At 44.6% G+C, this 22,569-nt stretch overlaps 1 protein-coding gene across 3 annotated transcripts in view; it reads right to left on the reverse strand.

Annotated features, from left to right (window-relative positions):
* Nucleotides 1-4,949: 4,949 nt before the first annotated feature.
* Nucleotides 4,950-22,569, reverse strand: part of nrbf2b (nuclear receptor binding factor 2b) — a 42,997-nt gene continuing 25,377 nt past the window's right edge. For 2 of the 3 annotated variants that reach the window (XM_085994981.1, XM_085994980.1), the window contains 2 exons: nucleotides 9,305-9,345; nucleotides 4,950-6,185 (listed from right to left, as the gene is read on the reverse strand). In XM_085994981.1, coding sequence (XP_085851107.1) covers nucleotides 5,448-6,185; nucleotides 9,305-9,345 — 779 coding nt within the window. In that variant the 3' untranslated portion in view covers nucleotides 4,950-5,447. The remainder of the gene's footprint in view (nucleotides 6,186-9,304; nucleotides 9,346-22,569) is intronic. The other variant, XM_085994982.1, reaches the window with a different exon arrangement.

Consider the following 22,569-nt stretch of genomic DNA (forward strand, 5'->3'; position numbering starts at 1 on the left):
TTCATCCCTGTTTGGCATAAAAATAAAACAAAAAAGGTGACTCAACTGTGGCTAACAAGGAAAATTAGGGATAGCATAAGATCCAAGGAGAGGACATATAAATTGGCCAGAAAAAGCAGTAAACCTGAGGATTGGGAGCAGTTTAGGATTCAGCAAAGGAGGACAAAGGGATGAATTAAGAGGGGGAAAATTAGAGTATGAGAGTAAGCTTTCAGGGAACATAAAAACTGACTGTAAAAGCTTCTATAGATATGTGAAGAGAAAAAGATTGGTGAAGTCAAGCGTAGGTCCCTTGCAGTCAGAATCAGGAGAATTTATAATGGGGAGCAAATAAATGGCAGACCAATTAAATACATACTTTGGTTTATGTCTTCACAAAGGAGGACACAAATAATCTCCCAGAGATGTCGGGGAACTTAGGGTCTAATGAGAGGGAGGAACTGAATGAAATCAGTATTTGTAGGGAAATTGATGGGATTGATGGCCGATAAATCCCCAGGGTCTGATAATCTACATCCTAGGGTACTTAAGGAAGTGGCCGTAGAAATAGTAGATGCATTGCTGGTCATCTTCCAAAATTCTATAGACTCTGGAACAGTTCCCCTGGAGTGGAGGGTAGCTAATGTTAACCCACTATTAAAAAAAGGTGGTTGAGAGAAAACGGGGAATTATAGACCGGTAAGCCTGACATCGGTAGTGGTAAAATGCTAGAGTCCATTATAAAAGATGTAATGGCAGAGCACTTGGAAAACAGTGACAGGATCGGACAAAATCAACATGGATTTACAAAAGGTAAATCGTGCTTGACTATAATCTACTGGAATTTTTTGAGGATGTAACTGGTAGACTAGATAAGGGAGAACCAGTGGATGTGATGTATTTGGACTTTCGGAAGGTTTTCGATAAGGTCCCGCATAAGAGATTAGCGTGTAAAGTTAAGGCACATGGGATTGGGGGCAAGGTACTGACTTGGAATGAGAACTGGTTGGCAGACAGGAAGCAAAGAGTTGGAATAAACGGGTCTTTTTCCGAGTGGCAGGCAGTGACTAGTGGGGTACCGCAGGGATTGGTACTAGGACCCCAGCTATTCACAATATATATTAATGATCTAGACGAGGAAACTAGATGTAATATCTCCAAGTTTGCAGACAACACAAAGCTGGGTGGGCGTGTGTGCTGTGAGGAGGATGCCGAGAAACTCCAGTGTGATTTGGACAGGTTGGGTGATTATACTGCATCTGCCATGCATCTGCCCAATGTGGATAAATGTGAGGTTATCCACTTTGGTGGCAAAAACAGGAAGGCAGATTATTATCTGAACGGCAATAGAATGGGAGAAGGGGAAGTGCAACGAGACCTGGGTGTCCTTGTGCACCAGTCGCTGAAGGTAAACATGCAGGTGCAGCAGGCGGTTAAGAAGGCAAATAGTATGTTGGCCTTCGTAGCGAGAGGGTTCGAGTACAGGAACAAGGATGTCTTGCTGCAGTTGTACAGGGCCTTGGTGAGACCACACCTTGAGTATTGTGTGCAGTTTTGGTCACCTTATCTGAGGAAGGATGTTCTTGCCATGGAGGGAGTGCAGCGAAGATTCACCAGACTGCTCCTATCTTCTATTAAATATTAAACATAGGAGAAAATTTGTGCTCAGCCAGAACTGGATGTCGGACAAACAGTGTGACAATTTAATACGAATCTGTGAGTAGTATCGAGGATGGCTCGATAATGGTTTATGTGGTCCAGCCAGATCTGGCGGTTAATGGCAAAACCAGTTGTCTGCCATATCCATTCAAGTCTGCGTACCTTGGACTTAAGGGAGCGAAGATCAGGGGCATACCGGGGGAATGGCCAAGGTGAGAAAGGAGTCGAGAGAAGTGGTGGTGAGGTAGAGCTGGGTGTCATCAGCGTACATGTGGAAACTGACGCTGTGTTTTCAGATGATGTCGCCAAGGGGCAGCATGTAGATGAGAAATAGGAGGGGGCCAAGGATAGATCCTTGGGGGACACCAGAGGTAACCATGTGGGAGTGGGAAGAGAAGCTATTGCAGGTGATTCTCTGGCTACAATTAGATAGGTAAGAATGGAACCAGGCGAGTGCCGTCCCACCCAGCTCGGCAATGGTGGAGAGGCATTGGAGGAGGATGGAGTGGTCAACTGTATCAAAGGCTGCAGACAAGACAAGAAGGACGAGGAAGGATAGTTTAAGCTTTGTTAAAGTCACAAATGACATCCTTTGTGACTGTGAGGAGCCATTTCAGTACTGTGATTGGAGGGATTCAAACATGGAGTTGCAGGAAAGACAGGCACGGATTTGGGAGGTGACAACACGTTCAAGGACTTGAGAGGAAAGGGAGGTTGGAGATGGGGCGGTAGTTTGCAAGGACGGAGGGGTCAAGGGTTGCTTTTTTGAGAGGGGTGATGATGGCAGATTAGAGGGAGAGGGGGACAGTACCTGAGGAGAGAGAACCGTCAACAATGTCAGCTAACATGGGAGTCAGAAAAGGAAGTTGAGTGGTCAGCAGTTTTGGGGGGAATAGGGTCGAGGGAGCAGGAAGTGGGGGGAATAGGGTCGAGGGAGCAGGAAGTGGGTCTCATGGACAAGATGAGCGCGGCGAGGTCATGAGGAGAGATCGGAGAGAAACTGGAGAAAGATGTGTTCAGGGCTCGGGCAAGGGGGAACCTTAGAGGAAGTTTGGCCCGGTGGAAGAGAAGTGGCAGAGGCAGATGATCTCAATCTTAGAAACAAAGAAGTCCATGAACGCCTCACTTGTCGGAGGTGAGGGTGGAGGTGATGGGGGAAGAGTGGTTTAAGAAGACAGTTAGCAGTGGAGAATAGAAGCTGGGGTTTATCTTTGCATTGCAGAATGATTCTGGAATAGTGAGCAATTTTGGCAGACGGGAACTGGACTCGATAATGGTTTATGTGGTCCAGCCAGATCTGGCGATGAATGGCTAAACCAGTTGTCCGCCATATCCGTTCAAGTCTGTGTACCTTGGATTTAAGGGAGCAAAGATGAGGGCCGTACAGCAAGAGATCAGGAAAACCCTGTGGAAATTCTCCATTCGTTTCACCTTGGCCGTTCCACCTGTGCAACCTTGTGTGAGCAGAGAGTAATTGTTTTAATAGGGACTAGGGCATCAAAAGTGGTGGTGGTGAGGGTGTATTTGAGCAGATCGGTAGCTGCAGAAATGGCGTGGTGTATGGAGGGCCAAAGGCTGGACTGCTGGGATTTCACGTGCAGCTGTAAGAGAGTTGGGAGAGAGTTTTTTCCAGGGGCGGACACAGAAGCAAGTAGGGTACTTGCCCCACAAGTACGACGGTCTCACTGTCACAACAGGTCGGAATCGGAAACAGTAATGAATTATTTTTGATTGAAATCATTTTTTTTTGGTCGGGTTCCTCCCCTCTCCTGAAGATATTCACCTGGAGTTTCCAGAGGGATTCTCTGGTGGGATATCGGTGCAACGCTCAGCGATTTGGGTAAAAACAGACATTTACATTGGCACAAGATCAGTGGAAGTCCTGAAGAAACAAAGTCACAGCAAGAGATCAGGAAAACCCTGTGGAAATTCTCCATTCGTTTCTGCTCACAAGGTTCCACAGGTGCAGATCACCCTTCTGTACCCCATCCAAGTGGTGTGTGACAGTATAGTGGCAGGCCATTGCACTATGGAAGCATCATAGCCAAGACGGATCCTATTCTCATCTATACTCCACAATATCCTTGGGGATTGCAGCGAAAAAAACAATTCCTTCAAGACTGCAGACTTTAATGGGGATGCTCAGATACAATGCAAAACAGCAGCTTTATGGAATAGATTAGATCCGTAGTTACATTTTCTAGTACAAAATGGGTTTTATTTAAAAACATATGCAGCAGCTGAAGGCAGTACTGATGAACTTAATGCCTCAGACTCTGCTTCACTGGTCAACGTGACTGGTTTTTACATGAGGGACATCAATCGGAGCACATTTCTGCATCCAGCCAGGAGGAAATACACCCAATATATCAAAAACTAACAGCTCAAAACGTATCTTTCATGCGTTCTCTCTCCCCACCCTCAAATAAAAATGAACACAGTTCATAAAATATTGCAATTTTTGTAAACTAATTATGAATATTTCTTCATGAAACAAAGTGGAGCTCTAAGTATTAATAAATGTAACTGTCATCGCGCATTGGTGAAACCTATTTCCCCCCTAATCAGTTTCATTTGTACTAAAGATGCAAACAGAAAGTAATCCAGCTGAATATAGATTAGAAGAGGCCACGGCTGAACACTCCCTGTAGTTATCCCAGGGCTAGAGCTATTGAAGCAGATGGAAACAGAAGTTTACAAAAAGATGCAGTTTATTATTTATGAAGATTTCTCAAATTGCAAGATGTCATAGTTTTGGGGAATGGAACACCTTGGGCTCCCGGCTCAGGTACAACAGAAAAATGCAAAGCAAACCTCCTCCTATGCTACACTGAGAGGAGACGGGCCTATTCCACTCATGGCTGATCTGTATCTTAACTCCATTTACCCACCTTGGTTCCGTAACCCTCAATACCCTTGCCTTACAAAAATTGATCAATCTCAGTTCTAAAATTTGGAAGTAGCAGAAAACAACCCTAATACTGCACTCAAAAACGGCAATGAAATGAATGAGCAGTTAACCGTTTTTTTTATGCTAGTGGTCGAGGATGAATGCCGGTCACCTGAAGTCTCTGCACTTCAAACAGTGCCAGATCATCTTTAACATCCACCTGGTTCAAAGGCACACAGCACCTCTGACAGTGAAGTCCTCAGTACGGTTGGCCTTATGGGATTAAGCGGGGCTTGAACCTCTGACCTGCTGACTCGGGGGGGGGGGGGGGGGGGGTGGAGGGGTGGAAAGAGGAGAAGAAGTGTGCTACTAACTGAGCGACAACAGCACTTAAAGCAGAAATAAAGGTTGTCAAATCCAATTGCAAGGATTGTATTTTTTATTTAATTATTCGATCTGCAAATCAAATACCGACACTAATTTCTTCATTCATGCAGCAACAAAAAGTTACAGTTCATCTTTAGACAATTCATATCACACAGAGTAATTCATTTAGACTGAAAGAAAACAATAAAAAAAAGGTATACAATGGTGCACCCCAATTACTGTAATGTAAACTGAGCATTCAGAAGTTGTTGATTTGGTTCCCTCATCATACAGTAGAAATACATGTAATGTTCCTGATTGGCTTTGAAATTTGCATCACATTAAGAGTTCATTGAGTGGCACAGACTGATTCATGGAGGCGAGTACCCGAATGTAAACAGTGCCCCAGTCCATCTGGATGAGAAAAATCACACGGATCGTACATACGATCATCTGGCACTCGTGTCGTACGTACAACAGGAACATTAACTGCTATTCGGAGGCACTGTACCACTGATTTGTTAAACTTTTTTTTTTTTTGCAAGTATGCTCCCTATAGTTTGTCCTTTGAGGTTTCCTTTTGGTTGTTCAATAGTTCTTTCAGATTACACACAACCTCCTCAGGAAGTTCTAAAAGGGGGAGATCATCCAATGAAATGTCCTGAGCTGGCATTTCCAAAGGAGGAAGGTTAGGTATTGGAATGTCTTTCGCTTTCCCAGCATTGGTGGCATTATCGGGCGGTTGACTCATGCACCATAACTCCGACTTCACAAAGTCTGAATCCACGTCCAATTCCTTCTCCAATGGGGACTTCTTAAGTCTTGCATTCTCTGCCTTCAGCTGCTTATTCTCCTTCTTTAGCCTCTCATTCTCAGCTATAAGTACATCAACAAGTCTTTTCAGTTCAGAAATGTTCACCTCTTGCTCTTCTATCCTTGTCTTGTCATCTTTAGGAGCTTTGCTCCTTGCGCAGGTCTTCGAAGGAACTTGCCTCTTCTCTAACAGAAAGAGAAGTGTATCTGGTTCCCGATCACAGGAATTCCGAATTTGCCTCAGATATTCCTCCTGGTTAAGGCTACTCATTTCCGTGCTTGTGGAAAGTGTCTTCTGACCATCAGATTCATCAGAGAACAGTTTCATAGGTAATTGGGGATCAGTCTCCCTGTCTGCTGCTGTCAGGTGTATCTGAGCCCTCAGCTTCTCTTCTCTCTTAGCTCTCTTCCATCGCTCATGGATTAGAAGCTGATGTTTGATATGACTGTCTCTCTGTAGCTCCAATGATAATAAAGCCTGTATATTCAGAACACAGTAATTCATTAGCGGGGAAAACAAGACTTCACATAGTTAACATTTCAGTAGCTATATTGAAAAAGAACAGAATAGCACCATGACTTGGGTCAGGAGTGCTGCTGCTGCGACAGTTGGGTGAGTTCCATCAGTTCCCAGGTGGAACATCATAGGGAATTAAGGTATTGGACAGGAAACACTTGCACATTGTTCATGGCACCCGATAGTTGATCACTGGTCAGAATGCAGTGTGGCCAATGATAAATCCACATCCAATCTGGATAGAGGAGCCAGCGGGTCTGTGTGAAAATTCTGCTTCCTAGGCCCAAACCTGTATTCTTACAGAGACAGTACTCTGAACAGCACAGCAAAACTGGTGCAAAATGCAGTAGCGGGATGGTAGAATGTCAAAGTGCACATTCTGATCAGCATTAGCAAAGGCCCAGGCCCTGCCACATACTCGCTTTCATGTTGAGAAAGTTCGGTTTTTGCCATGTCGGAGGGGAAGGAGGATGGTGAATTAGGGAAGGACAAGCATTTTAGCAGACAGAATGGATAGGGTCATGTTTTAGGATTATTTAACCACTTTTCCCACAAACTCTTTGGGTACGAGTTATTTTAAAATGTGTTTTGATAAAAGTTTGCCTTAAATGAGTTTGTTTCTCAGGACAGCCCCATGTAGGCTGTGATTCCAAAGTCAGATGAATAATATGCTAGTAAGAAGTGGTTTCTCCCAGTGACAAACAGTAAGTCATTTGTCAGTTTGTCTCCAAGAAATAAACACTGTGTGCCCATTGTGTTGGGGTGATTTTGATCGCTTCCTGACTATTCAGCCTGCTGCACAATCAGGCAGCAAAAGGCCACAAAGTGAAAATGACTGCCTCATGACTAGGACAGAACAGAGGTAGACTATTCTGTTTAAACAAGGTGACCCGCCAGAGTGGGATACCATCACGTGTTCCTTATTTTGTATCATTATGTGAATACAAGCTGTACCGATTGAACTATGCGACTCTGATTATACCTATCGTTCTGTACCCATCACCTTACCTTGGAATAAAGCTGCGTATAACTCGAACCAAACACTGTCTCAACTAACATCAATCTCCCCAAAGGAGGACTGAGTTAAACATGCACATGTGCAAAAAGACACGAGTATCTGGTCCAGGTGGCAAGGGAGTTTTATTGATGCAGCCCGAGTCACACTACTGTACAAGTAGATACAACTCCTTTAACAATAAGGCACTCAGACAACCTATAGGAACAACCAATGCCTCGGAACTCAAACGCATCGCTGCATTTTTGCTGTGAGCACAATGCCATCTGCAGCCACAGGGAAAGTTTCATTACAATGGAAAATTCAAGCTCAAGATAATCACTGGGGCAGAAGACTGGTCTCACTGTTTAAAAGTGGATTGTTACACCAAGTGGTCAGAACTTCTGAATGGAAGGATTCCAAAAAACCAAAATATTAACGAAACATTTTAAAAGCACGAGGAAAATTAGTCAGATGCAGGACATTGATGCACTTTCCCAGCACACACCATTAGTTCCCAATGGGATTCTAAAGCTATAGTCCTCAGGCTCAAGGCCAACATTCCACAGAACTTTGCAAGAAGTCCGGGGTTAGAAATTGGTCATCTTTGCGCCCGTTTTCCAGATGAAAAATGGGGGCAATAATGACCTATTTTACAGGGCTACTCATTGTGCCTCAAGGAAGTCTGAAAAACATTCCAATGACATATTGGCTTTGGGCGATTTTCAGGCATCTGACGTGATAGCCTACAACAGGCGTGAGCCCCCTGGTATATGCTACTGAAGGGTCCAATGCCAGGTTAAGAACCCCTCAGGGAAATTGGACTGTCCCGAGTGGAGCAGACACTAGGCCTGATCCACTCAGGTTTTCTAGGGGTGAATGCGGCCTAGCACGAGGCCACCAAAAAAGGTAATTTTTTAAATATCAAATTCACGTGGAGCTAGGAGAATTCCCCCCTTGGCTCCACAGCACTCCTGATGACCACTGCTGGCAGCATCGGCCCCTCTTTCTGCTGTCCCTCGCACCGGGACTTACCCGAAGCCAGGGTGCCAGCGAGGCAATCAGCCTGAAATCCGTTTTCTGAAAAGGGCGCGATTCCTGCGGAGGCTCGACAGGCTCCGGCCGCTCGCCAAACTTACTGGTATCAGGCCCAATTCCAGCCCAGCCTTCGCCTCCTGGTTGGGACGCGTGCTTCCTGTGCAGCACTGATTCTGGGACCAAAAAATGGGTTCAGGTGAATTGCCACCCCCAGGAATCTGAACAAGCCGACTGCTGTAATGTCCTAAACCCTCGTGAATTATCTGGGTAACTGATATTCATCAGTGCGACTCAATCACGATTTTCAAATCAATTTAATGAAAATACAAACATGTTTTTTTTTTTTTTTAAGATATTACTTGCACCAGGTTTTTCCATACAACATACCAATTCTAGCCAAGAAATGCAGGCAGCCAACCATCAGCCACGTCTGTGCTATGGTACTCTTGATGTGGTTGCCAGGAACACACCAAAGCAGTCTAAGCCGACTTGGCTGCAAGTTTTCTTCCTTACAGGGTGCAGGAGATTGATGTAGAAAACAGTAATTCAATCATTGCACTGGAACCCTTTAGATATTCCTTTTACACAATGTTATACACAATTGGTCACACATTTCCAACGTTGTTTTTTATCTGAGGGGAGAAGGGTCAGGTCCCTGGCTCAGGTCCCCTCCTGATCGCTATTGAGTGACTCCCTCTAGTGCGTATATATTGAGAACAGCATTGAGCTCTTCTGTGATTTCCCCAAATCAAATAGCCTGCCAACGCTCATTACCTAGGCTGACACATGGGATAATGGTGATATGTGGGAGGTATTAGAGGGGTGCAAGTGCCTGGGCAATTATACTCCAACCAAAGCAAGTACCTACAGGAGGAGAGAAGAGAAACTCATCAACCCAGAGCTCACGGTATCCTCTAAACAGCAGAGATGCTGTACATCAGAGCACTACAATGCACACGACTGCTACTGGATCAGTACAGGGGAGGTAGTGCTGAACTGCAGAACAAAGTGTTGGCGAACAGTTCATGTTTCCTTACTCAATGCATACCTGTTCTGACTCTGTTAGTTTCATGGCTTCTCCAAGATGGTCTGTATAGAAAGAAGAAACCCAAAGTCAGTGGATCATGCAAGTCATGCCTTTATCAAGTGACAATCGGACCACACTTCACAAAGCACACTTGTTATGTTTGTCTGCTATTCAGCTGCATTTGTAAAAAGTACAGGGATTTACAGATAACAGCAAAACTGTGTAATGCACAGTTTATTCCAATGAGAACCTGCCTAACTCATTCCTGAATTGAACAATGAATGATGGCTTAGAATAAATTAGTGTCGTCCAATAGAAATCGCTGATGAGTCACAGGTGTGACTATGGCAACATTGTTTTATCCCACACTAGCTGGAGTGCCTGGCGGTGCAGAGGGTTTTTTGAGGGCATGTTGTTGTTGGAAGAGAGAGAGAGAGAGAGAGAGAGAGAGAGCGCGCGAGACTGGTGGATTTATTTTGGGATTAGCCTGGAGAGAGGGGAGGGGGGGGAGGCAGGAGGAGAGGAGGGGGCAGTGAGGGTGAGGAGAGGGGCAGGGAGGGAGGGAAAGAGTGAGGGGGTGGGACAGGGAGGGAGGGAAAGAGTGAGGGGGTGGGACAGGGAGGGAGAGCTCGCCGCCTTCCTTCGCAGGGGTCGATCGGGCCAGGCCTGAGGCGCTCCTTCCTCTCCCCCCCGATTGGTCAACCATCAAGTCACTCAACGCTAATGAGCGGAATGTTGCCGGTTTTTTTTAACCTTTTTTGTATACTGTCTGAACAATTTTTGTCTGACCAGAAAGTAAATACGCCTATTAGACTCCCCTAATGATAAGCTTTCTTTTGATATAACATATGTGTAGGTATGCTCTATAACTTTTGATTGTCTTTCTGTCTGTTTGTCTATACAAACAGACAAACTGTTTTTTATATATCTATCTATCAGAGCACTTGGAAAGCAGTGACAGGATCGGACAAAGTCAACATGGATTTACAAAAGGTAAATCATGCTTGACTAATCTACTGGAATTTTTTGAGGATGTAACTGGTAAAATAGATAGGGAGAACCAGTGGATGTGGTGTATTTGGACTTTCAGAAGGCTTTTGATAAGGTCCCACACAAGAGATTAGTGTGCAAAATTAAGGCACATGGGATTGGGGGCAAGGTCTTGACTTGGATAGAGAACTGGTTGGCGGACAGAAAGCAAAGAGTTGGAATAAACGGGTCATTTTCCAAGTGGCAGGCAGTGACTAGTGGGGTACCGCAAGGATCGGTCCTAGGACCCCAGCTGTTCACAATATATATTAATGATCTGGACGAGGGAATTGGATGTAATATCTCCAATTTTGCAGACGACACAAAGATGGGCGGGAGGGTAAGCTGTGAGGAGGATGTCGGGAAACTGCAGTACGATTTGGACAGGTTGGGTGATTGGGCAGAAACATGGCAAATGCACTATAATGTGGATAAATGTGAGGTTATCCACTTTGGTGGCAAAAACAGGAAGGCAGATTATTTGAATGGCAATAGATTGGGAGAAGGGGAAGTGCAAAGAGACCTGGGTGTCCTTGTGCACCAGTCGCTGAAGGTAAGCATGCAGGTGCAGCAGGCGGTTAAGAAGGCAAATGGTATGTTGGCCTTCGTAGCAAGAGGGTTTGAGTACAGGAACAAGGATGTCTTGCTACAGTTGTACAGGGCATTGGTGAGACCGCACCTTGAGTATTGTGTGCAGTTTTGGTCACCTTACCTGAGGAAGGACGTTCTTGCCATGGAGGGAGTGCAGCGAAGATTCACCAGGCTGATACCTGGGATGGCAGGAATGACGTATGAGGAGAGATTGGGCTTATACTCACTGGAGTTTAGAAGATTGAGAGGGGATCTCATCGAAACCTATAAAATTCTGTCAGGTCTGGACAGACTAGATGCAAGAAGGATGTTTCTGATGGCCGGGGAGTCCAGAACCAGGGTTCATAGTCTAAGGATAAGGGGTAAGCCATTTAGGACTGAAATGAGGAGGAATTTCTTCACCCAGAGAGTGGTGAACCTGTGGAATTCTCTGCCGCAGAGGGCGGTGGAGGCCAGTTCATTAAATATATTCAAGAAAGAGTTGGATATGTTTCTTGAGGCTGAAGGGATCAAGGGATATGGGGAAAAGGCAGGGACAGGGTACTGAATTTGGATGATCAGCCATGATCACATTGAATGGCGGAGCAGGCTCGAAGGGCCAAATGGCCTACTCCTATCTTCTATGTCTATGTTAGGACGGTCGTAAGCGTATTTACTTTTCGGTCGGACAAAAATTGTTCGCGCGTTATGCAAAAAACCTTCAAAATTAAACTCATTATCTGCTAATTAGCATTGATTGACTGATGTCAAGGTCGACCAATCCTGTGCCGTCACGATTGACCAATCCTACAGTTCAGTCACCTGATGGTTGACCAATCGGTGTGTGTGTGGGTGAGACTAATCGTTTTCATCTCAGGGATCTGGCAGCCATTGCCTCAAGCTAAAAACCCCATTTACTTCCAGCTCAAAATCTGCTAATCCAGCTTCGAAAAAGTTAGTCTCTCTTATGTTATTTTTAAAAGATTTACCAAAAACGTTTTATAAGTACTTTCACCTTCATCTTTCAAGGTATTAAAAAGGTAGAAATGTTGCCCGGCAGCAGATTCACAGAGTGACAGACAGACAGGCCAGAAAGCCTCGGATTCGATTTAAACCGCCCGGCCCAAAACAGCCCTGGCAACGCGTGGCCCCCCCAGCTAATATATAGATAGATGCACTACTTTCAGTAGAAAACACCTTAATACTCATACAATCCAGGTAAATGTACTTCACGTGCATATTTACTTAAATATCTGCCACCAGTGACAAAGGAAGTAAAGCACTCAACGATCAAAACGCACGCTCACTCTGATTTTCGTCTCACCATTTTACCAACAAACACACAAAAAGGTTAAAGTTCACTCACATATAGTACAATGAGTACTGAGATCACATGCCATGTGACTTGTGGCCAACATACTGGAGGACGCGGCCTCTATCTGCACTGTGGGGTTTCTGTGATACTGGTTACAAGGGCTTTACTGCAAGCCACAAACCAAGAAAGTGATGCTAATGTGGTTTATAAATGTCACCTGAATCCAAGGGTATGTTTTACAGCTTGAACACAACTCAATGTTAGCAATGAGCACGTGTTACCATTTTAGGCCGTGAATTGGTGTTCATGGCCTAAAAATTCGGTTGATTTGCATAAAGCAACTAGCGCCTGGGCACGCCGCCGCCAATGCCTCCCGCAAAATTCAAAGAGAGGTTAGTGCCCCACGGCGCTGCGCCGCTGGCGATGGCGGCATCGCCATGCGCAGTGCCCCGGTCTTCGGTAGCGCCCCCTGACTAACCGCTGGGTGGCCATTTTTGTTGCTGGCCACCTGCCAGCACCTGCCCCCTCTGCAGCCCCCCAATGGGGTGCCGGCTGCGCTCCGTGGGCCCGGCACTTTGAGTGCTGGGCTCTTTTGCCGGCACTCCGATCCCTGGTGGCCCAGCTGGGCCCTGGGTCGTGCTGCGCTAAGCCCATCCCCTTTTAGAAGGAAGGCAGGCCTGCAGTACCGCGGCGCGACGTGCTGCAGCGTGTGACGCTGCAGCACGTAGCGTCACGATATTCACTCGCAGCGCCCCAAGAGGGAGGCAGGGCGCTTCCAGTAGCGCCCTGCCTCCCTCTTGGGCACTACCAGTGAACTTCAGGCGCGGGGGGCGGTAATTTTTTTGGGGCGCTAAAAGTAGCGTCCCGGCAAAGTTAGCGCCCCAAAGGGGGTGCGACACAATTTCCCCTCCCCCATATCTTTAGTTACTACTGTTTTTGGCAGAGCTCTTTTTAAATGTGAACAGGAGGAACAAAACAAAAGCGTCCCCAGACATGAATAGTAGGTTTATAGAAAAATAAAGCATTTTAACAGTGGTAACATTGTACATGATCTTTCTCAAGTTATGAAATGAAATGGGAATTCCACAAATCACCAATTTCTACTTCCTTTTTATATAGCCAATAAAAAATATTGATTATACAAGACCTCCTTTCTGGAGTGTGTCCGGGATAGTTCTCTACAACAATATGTCCCAGAGGCAATAAGGGGGCATGCCATATTAGATTTTGCAATGAGTAATAAGCCAGATTTAGTTAACAGCCTAACTGTGCGTGAACGTTTATCCAGTAGCAATCATAACATGATCAAGTTCAACGTAGCGTTTGAAAGGGAGAAATGTGAAACAGCTAAGATTCTGGATTTGGATATGGCTGACTTCAACAGGATGAGGCAGAAACTGTCCACAGTAAACTGGGCAAATCTGTTAATAGGTAAAATGACAGAAGATCAGTGGGAGATGTTCAAAACAGAATTCAGGGTGATACAGAACCAGTTTATACCCCTGAGGGGCAAGCGCTCTACTGGCCAAAAAAGACCAGCCATGGACGACGAGAAGTAAGAGACAGCATAAAACTAAAAGAAAAAGCATACAAAAATGCAAAAATAGCACAGATCCTGGTGAATGGGAAAGATACAAAGAACAGCAAAGGGTCACAAAACAGACAGCAAGAGCTACAAAAAGGGAGTTTGAAAAGAAACTTGCAAGGGATTTCAAAATCTGCCCCTTTAAACTGAAAGCGGTGATATTGTTAATGATAAGGAAATGGCAGACATGTTGAATAATTACTTTGCGTCAGTATTTACAGTAGAGGAAGAGGATAGCATGCTGGAATTCCCAAGGAAACTAATACTGAATTGGGGACAGGAACTCAATAAAGTTAATGAGAGAAAAATAACAGTAATGAAGAAAATAATGCCACTAAAGAGTGACAAATCCCCAGAACCAAGATGGTTTCCATCTCAGGGTTTTAAAGGAAGTGGGTAAGCACATTACAGATGCCTTAACTATAATCTTCCAAAGTTTTCTCGATTCAGGAACCATCCCTTTAGATTGGAAAATTACACATTTCACTCTTCCCCCTCTCACCATTCTTAAATAGCAACTAGGGAATTATTGACCAGTTAGCCTAACATCTGTTGTCAGGAATAGGGTGACTTAACACCTTGAAAATTTTCAGTTGATCAGAGAGAGCCAGCATGGATTTGTGAAAGGCAGGTCATGCCTGACAAACCTGATTGAACTTTTTGAGGAGGTGACTAAAGTAGGGGACAGGGGAATGTCTATGGATGTTATTTATATGGACTTCCAGAAGGCATTTGATAAAATCCCACATAAGAGACTGTTAGCTAAGGTAGAAGCCCATGGAATTGAGGACAAATTATTAACCTGGTTAGGAAATTGGCTGAGTGGCAGGATAATGGGTAGATACTCAAATTGGCAGGATGTGACTAGTGGTGTCCTGCAGGGATGTGTGTTGGGGCCTCAACTATTCACCCTATTTATTAGCGACTTGGATGATTGCATAGAAACTCATATCCAAATTTGCCGATGACACAAAGATAGGCAGTGTAGATGAAAGCATAAAATTACAAAAGGATATCGACAGATTAAGTGAATGGGCAAAACTGTGGCAAATGGATTTCAATGTAGGCAAATGTGAGGTCATCCACTTTAGACCTAAAAAGGACAGAGCAGGGTACTTTCTAAATGGTAAAAATCTAAAAACAGTGGAGGTCCAGGCACATGGATCATTTAAATGCCCTGAACAGGTACAAAAAATAATCAAAAAGGCTAATGGAATGCTGGCCTTTATATCTGGAGGGCTAGAATACAAAGGGGTAGAAATTATGCTGCAGCTGTACGAAACCCTGGTTAGACCACACCTGGAGTACTGTGAGCAGTTCTGGGCACCACACCTTAGGAAGGATATACAGGAAACTTTGGTTTATCCGGAGGTTAACTGTCCGAAATGCTCGATCCACCGGCAAAATTCAGGAGTCGGTTCAGTACGTTTTTTTTTCTTTTCGTTGCCTTTTTTCCCCCCACCAGTCAGGCTCTGCAAGGTCTAGCTAAAGCTGTTGCTTAGCTACAGAGACGCTTGCAAGCTACGGCCGACTGTTTAGAAGCTGCAACAGGGTTTGTTGCTAGATACGGAGCTCAAAAGCTCCGTATGTTTTAACATTACCGCTGGTTTGTCCGGCAGTTTTGATGGGACGGCAACAGCTCGGTCCCGTCGGTGCCGGATATCACAAAGTTTCCTGTATTGGCCTTGGAGGGAATGCAGCGTAGGTATACTAGAATGACACCCAGACTCCAAGGGTTAAGTTACGAGGAGAGATTACACAAGCTAGGGTTGTATTCCCTAGAATTTAGAAGGTTAAGGGGTGATCTGACCGAAGTTTTCAAGCTATTAAGGGGAAGAGACAGGGTAGACAGAGAGAAACTATTTCCACTGGTTAGGGATTCTAGGGCTGGGGGCATGGTCTAAAAATTAGAGCCAGATCTTTCAGGAGTGAAATTAGGAAACACTTCTACACACAAAGGGTGGTAGAAGTTTGGAACTCTCTTCTGCAAAAGGCAATTGATGCTAGATCAATTTTTAACTTTAGTTAACAAAAATCTTTCAATCTCTGATTTAAAGGTATTAAGGGATACGGGCCAAAGGCGGGTATATGGAGTTAGATTGCAGATCAGCCATGATCTCACTGAATGGCAGAACAGGCTCAAGGGGCTCAATGGCCTACTCCTGTTCCTATGTTCCCCTTGTGCAGAGGTGTGGCAGTGCACTAGGCCTAAGCAACACTAGGCTAGGAAGCAGGGGGTGGGAGGAACCTAAGAAATAGGAGCAGGAGTCGCCACTTGGCCCTTCGAGCCTGCTCCACCATTCAATAAGATCATGGCTGATCTTCCACCTCAACTCCACTTTCCCACACTATCCCCATATCCCTTGATATTTAAAAATCTATTGATCTCTGTCTTGAATATACTCAACCTGAGCCTGAGCAACCTTCTGGGGGAGAGAATTCCAAAGATTCACCACCCTCTGAGTGAAGAAATTTCTCCTCATCTCAGTCCTAAAGGGCCAACCCCTTATTCTGAGACTGTGACCCCTGGTTCTAGACTCCCCAGCCAGGGGAAAACATCCTCCCTGCATCTACCCTATTAAGCCCTGTAAGAATTGTGTACGTTTCAATGAGATCACCTCTCATTCTTCTAAACTCTAGAGGCTATAGGCCTAGTCTACTCAATCTCTCCTCATAGGACAATCTCACCACCCCAGGAATCAGTCTGGAGAACCTTCGTTGCACTCCCTCTATGGCAAGTATATCCTTCCTTAGGTAAGGGGACAAAAACTGTACACAACACTCCAGGTGAGGTCTCACCAGGGCCCTATATAATTGCAGTAAGACATCTTAATTACAAGAGGATTTGGGTATAAGAGTAAATGCCAACATACCATTTGCTTTCCTAATTGCTTGCTGTACCTACATGTTAACTTTGTGATTCGTGTACAAGGACATCCAGATCCCCCTGAACACCAACATTCCCCAATCTCTCATCTTTTAAAAAATACTCTGCTTTTCTATTTTTCCTACCAAAGTGGATAGCTTCACATTTCTCCACAGTATATTCCATTTGTCATGTTCTTGCCCACTCACTTAGCCTGTCTATATCCCCTTGAAGCCTCCTTGCATCCTCCTCACAACTTACATTCCCACCCAGCTTTGTATCATCAGCAAACTTGGATATACAGGAAACTCTCTTTTTACTGGCACCTAAATAACCGGAAATCTCTTTTAACCGGCAAAATTCAGGAGTAGGTTCAGGTAAGTTTTACTTCATATTAGTGGCCGTGTAACCGGGGTTTCTGCACCTGTCGCCATGTAACAGGGACGCCTGGATCTGTGGCTGTGTAACCGGGGTTCCTGCACCTGTTGCCATGCAACAGGGACGCCTGGATATGTGGCCGTGTATGGGGCTCTCGTACCTTAGTAAGTATACCTCTATGTAATCTGGACTTTTTGATCAACCGGCACACCGGTCCTGGATAAAAAAAAAAGTGTTTCCTGTATTACATTTGGTCCCCCTCATCCAAATCATTGATGTAGATTGTGAATAGCCGAGGCCCAAGCACTGATCCTTGCGGTGCCTCACTAGTTACAGCCTGCCAACCTGAAAATGACCAGTTTATTCCTACTCTCTGTTTTCTGTCCATTAACCAATCCTCAATCCATGCTAGTATATTACCCCCAATCCCATGAGCCCTAATTTTGTTTAATAACCTGTGTGGCACCTTATCGAATGCCTTCTGAAAATCCAAATACACCACATCCACTGGTTCCCCCTTATCTATTCTGCTAGTTACATCCTCAAAAAACTCATTCGTCAAACACAATTTCCCTTTCATAAATCCGTGTTGACTCTGCCCAATCCTATTATTATTTTTTTAAGTGCCCTGTTACCACGTCCTTAATAATAGATTCTAGCATTTTCCCATCTACTGATGTCAGGATAACTGGTCTGTAGTTCCGTTTTCTCTCTCCCTCCTTTCTTAAATAGTGGGGTTACATTTGCTACCTCCCAATCCGCAGGAACCGTTCTAGAATCTATGGAATTTTGGAAAATGACAACCAATGCATCCACTATCTCTATAGCCAACTCTTTCAAAACCCTAAGATGTAGGCCATCAGGTTCCGGGAATTTATCAGCTTTCAGTCCCATTAATTTCTCCAGGACTACTTTTTTACTAATATCTTTCAGTTCCTCATTCTCGCTAGACCTTTGGTTGTCCACTACTGCCGGGAAGTTTTTTGCGTCTTCTTCCGTGAAGATAGACACAAAGTATTTGTTTAATTTCTCTGCCATTTCCTTATTACCCATTATAATTTCTCCTGTCTCAGCCTGTAAGGGACCCACATTTACTTATCTTTTCCTTTTTACATACCTATCGAAGCTTTTAGTCTGTTTTTATGTCTCTCGCTAGTTTACTCTCATATTCAATTTTCCCTTTATCAATTTCTTGGTCCTCCTTTGCTGCATGCTAAAATCCTCCCAATCCTCAGGCTTACTACTCATAATGCTGCCAAAAAAAGCCTCTTCCTTTGATCTAATACTATCTTTAACTTCTCGTTAGCCACAGTTGGACCACTTTTCCTGTGGGATTTTTGTGCCTTAAAGGAATGTATATTTGTTGTAAATTATGTATGAATTCTTTAAATGTTAGCCATTGCTCGTCTACTGTCATACCTTTTAACATAGTTTCCCAATCTACCTTAGCCAACTCTGGTCTGGGATCATTAACCTGCTGGGAGTACATGCATGAACACGATTGAGCTCAACAATGGCAGCACCTGCTATTCAATAGCTGACTAATACCCATGATAAAACACACTGACTGATGGAGGAATCAGTTGACAAGGGACCAGAAGCCTGATGCTGGCTGCGAGATCTCCATACCCGATGGAAAGGTGACCTATCAATCCATCCTGCTTTACTCATATCCATCTAAACCACCCAAACCCATCTATTTACCAGGTAAGAAACTTTAGAAACATTTTGATTACAGCACATTACAGTGCTTTTAATAGTGCTTTAGTACTGCTGCATTGAACATTTGTCATTTAGTTGTTATGCTGTCTGTGACACACACCAAGGTCCTCTCTGACCTCTTAAACACTCAGACATCTCAACATATGGATACAGAAATGCAAGTTGTTAATCGGTTGAATTTGATCACAGCATGAAAGTCAGCAGAGGCACAAGCTTTCGACAATATTGCACTTTTTAAAGTGTTAATTTTACAAGCACAGAACAGTAGGACAAGCATGAACCACAGCAAGTACAAAGGAACATAGGAATATAAAGGACTGCGAAAGAGCAGAGATCGAGCGGGCCAGTCCCAGTGTCCAGGAAATATCACGTCCCATTGCACTTCCCATACTCCTCCATTAAACCTTTCTCCAGGCACATATCGGAGTCTCTCTTCAAGTTTCTGATACAATTAGCCCAAAATATTTCCCCTGCCAGTCCATTCCACACATTCACCACCTTCTGCATTAAGTAGTTCCATCTAAACTGGCTTCTAGGAGTCATTCTGCTTTTAAATAAATAAACTGCAGCAGCCCTAGAATTAAACAATAAGGTAGGCTTGTTTTTCAAAAAACAAAACTTACTGAAAATATGATTATATAAGCTCAGCTAGTAAGAGAAAGTTTCATTGAATGCAGCTAAAAACAAGTGGGAAAGTAGGAGTACTCAAAATCTAGTATATCAGCACAGATCTGTAAAAGGCAAATCGTGTGAAAACTTGACTGCGTTCTTCGATGAGGTAACGGAGAGGGTTAATGAAGGTAATGCGGTTGATGTGTATATGGACTTTCAAAAGGTGTTTGATAAAGTACCACATAATGGACTTTAGAAAAATTGAAGCCCTGGGATTAAAGGGACAGTGGCAGCGTGAATATGAAAGTGGCTAAGGGACAGAAAGCAGAGAGTAGTGGGGAACGGTTGTTTTTCAGACTAGAGGGAAGAGTGCAGTGGTGTCCCCCAGGGGTCGGTATTCAGACCACTGCTCTTTTTGATCTATATGTTAATGACCTGGACTTGGGTATACAGGGCATAATTTCAAAGTTTGCAGATGACATGAAACTCAGAAATGTAGTAAACAGTGAGGATGACAGTAGCATAGAAACATAGAAGATAGGAGCAGGAGTAGGCCATTCGGCCCCTCGAGCCTGTTCCGCCATTTAATGAGATCATGGCTGATCATCCAAATTCAGTACCCTGTCCCTGCTTTCTCCCCATATCCCTTGATCCCTTTAGCCTTAAAAAAATATATCTAACTCCTTCTTGAATATATTTAATGAATTGGCCTCAACTGCCTTGTGTGGTAGAGAATTCCACAGGTTCACCACTCTCTGGGTGAAGAAATTCCTCATCAGTCCTAAATGGCTTACCCCTTATCCTTAAGCTGTGACCCCTGGTTCTGGACTCCCCCGCCATCAGGAACATCCTTCCTGCATCTAATCTGTCTAGTCCTGTTAGAATTTAATAAGTTTCAATGAGATCTCCTCTCATTCTTCTAAACTCTAGGGAATATAAGCCTAATTGACCCAATCTCTCCTCATACGTCATTCCTGCCATCCCAGGTATCAGTCTGGTGAATCTTCGCTGCACTCCCTCCATGGCAAGAACATCCTTCCTCAGATAAGGCGACCAAAACTGCACACAATACTCAAGGTGTGGTCTCACCAAGGCCCTGTACAACTGCAGCAAGACATCCTTGCTCCTGTACTCGAATCCTCTCGCTATGAAGGCCAGCATACCATTTACCTTCTTAACTGCCTGCTGCACCTGCATGCTTACCTTCAGCGACTGGTGCACAAGGACACCCAGGTATCGTTGCACCTCCCCTTTTCCCAATCTATTGCCATTCAGATGATAATCTGTCTTCCTGTTTTTGCCACCGAAGTGGATAACCTCGCATTTATCCACATTGGGCAGTTGCATGGCAAATGCAGTATAATCACCCAACCTGTCCAAATCATACTGGAGTTTCTCGGCATCCTCACAGCACACACACCCACCCAGCTTTGTGTCGTCTGCAAACTTGGAGATATTACACCTAGTTCCCTCGTCTAGATCATTTATATATAGTGTGAATAGCTGGGGTCCTAGCACCGATCCCTGCGGTACCCCACTAGTCACTGCCTGCCACTCGAAAAAAGACCCGTTTATTCCAACTCTTTGCTTCCTGTCTGCCAACCAGTTCTCTATCCAAGACAGTACCTTACCCCCAATCCCATGTGCTTTAACTTTGCACGCTAATCTCTTATGCGGGACCTTATCGGAAGCCTTCTGAAAGTCCAAATACACCACATCCACTGGTTCTCCCTTATCTATTCTACCAGTTACATCCTCAAAAAATTCCAGTAGATTAGTCAAGCATGATTTACCTTTTGTAAATCCATGTTGACTTTGTCCGATCCTGTCACTGTTTTCCAAGTGCTCTGCCATTACATCTTTTATTTTATTACATTTATTATATCTCTAGCATTTTCCCCACTACCGATGTCAGACTTACTGGTCTATAATTCCCCGTTTTCTCTCTACCACCTTTTTTAAATAGTGGGGTTACATTAGCTATTCTCCAATCCATGGGAACTGTTCCAGAGTCTATAGAATTTTGGAAGATGACCAGCAATGCATCTACTATTTCTAGGGCCACTTCCTTAAGTACCCTAGGATGTAGATTATCAGGCCCTGGGGATTTATCGGCCTTCAATCCCGTCAATTTCCCTAACACCATTTCCCTACAAATACTGATTTCATTCAATTCCTCCCTCTCATTAGACCCTATGTTCCCCAACATCTCTGGGAGGTTATTTGTGTCCTCCTTTGTGAAGCCAGAACCAAAGTATGTATTTAATTGGTCTGCCATTTCTTTGTTCCCCATTATAAATTCCCCTAATTCTGACTGCAAGGGACCTACGCTTGACTTCACCAATCTTTTTCTCTTCACATATCTATAGAAGCTTTTAGTCAGTTTTTATGTTCCCTGCAAGCTTACTCTCAATCTATTTCCCCCCCTCTTAAATTAATCCCTTTGTCCTCTTTTGCTGAATCCTAAACTGCTCCCAATCCTCAAGTTTGCTGCTTTTTCTGGCCAAATTATGTGTCATAGAGTCAGAGTTTTACAGCACAGAAAGAGGCCCTTCGGCCCATCGTGTCTGCGCCGCCCATCCATCCCTGTCCAGTCTAATCCCATTTTCCAGCATTTGGTCCATAGCCTTGTATGCAATGGCATTTCAAGTGCTCATCCAAATGCTTCTTGAATGTTGTGAGGGTTCCTGCCTCTACCACCCTTTCAGGCAGTGAGTTCCAGATTCCAACCACCCTCTGGGTGAAAAAGTTCCTCCTCAAATCCCCTCTAAATCTCCTGCCCCCCACCCTGAATCTATGCCCCCCTGTTATTGACCCCCCCACTAAGGGGAAAAGTTCCTCTTTATCTACCCTATCTATGCCCCTCATTATTTTGTACACCTCAATCAGGTCCCCCCTCAGCCCTCCTTGCTCCAAGGAAAACAACCCCAGCCTGTCCAGCCCCTCCTCATAGCTGAGGCCCTCCATCCCAGGTAACATCCCGGTGAATCTTCTCTGCACCCCCCCCAAAGCAATCACATCCCCCCTATAGCGAGGCGACCAGAACTGCACACAGTACAGGACCTTGGTGAGACCACATCTTGAGTATTGTGTGCAGTTTTGGTCACCCCATCTGAGGAAGGACGTTCTTGCCATGGAGGGAGCGCAGCGAAGACCCACCAGGCTGACACCCGGGACGGCAGGAATGGCGCATGAGGAGAGATTAGGTC

This window comes from Somniosus microcephalus, chromosome 8, assembly GCF_052327205.1.
Source record: "Somniosus microcephalus isolate GS21.2 chromosome 8, FLI_Smic_1.0, whole genome shotgun sequence".
NCBI lineage: Eukaryota > Metazoa > Chordata > Chondrichthyes > Squaliformes > Somniosidae > Somniosus > Somniosus microcephalus.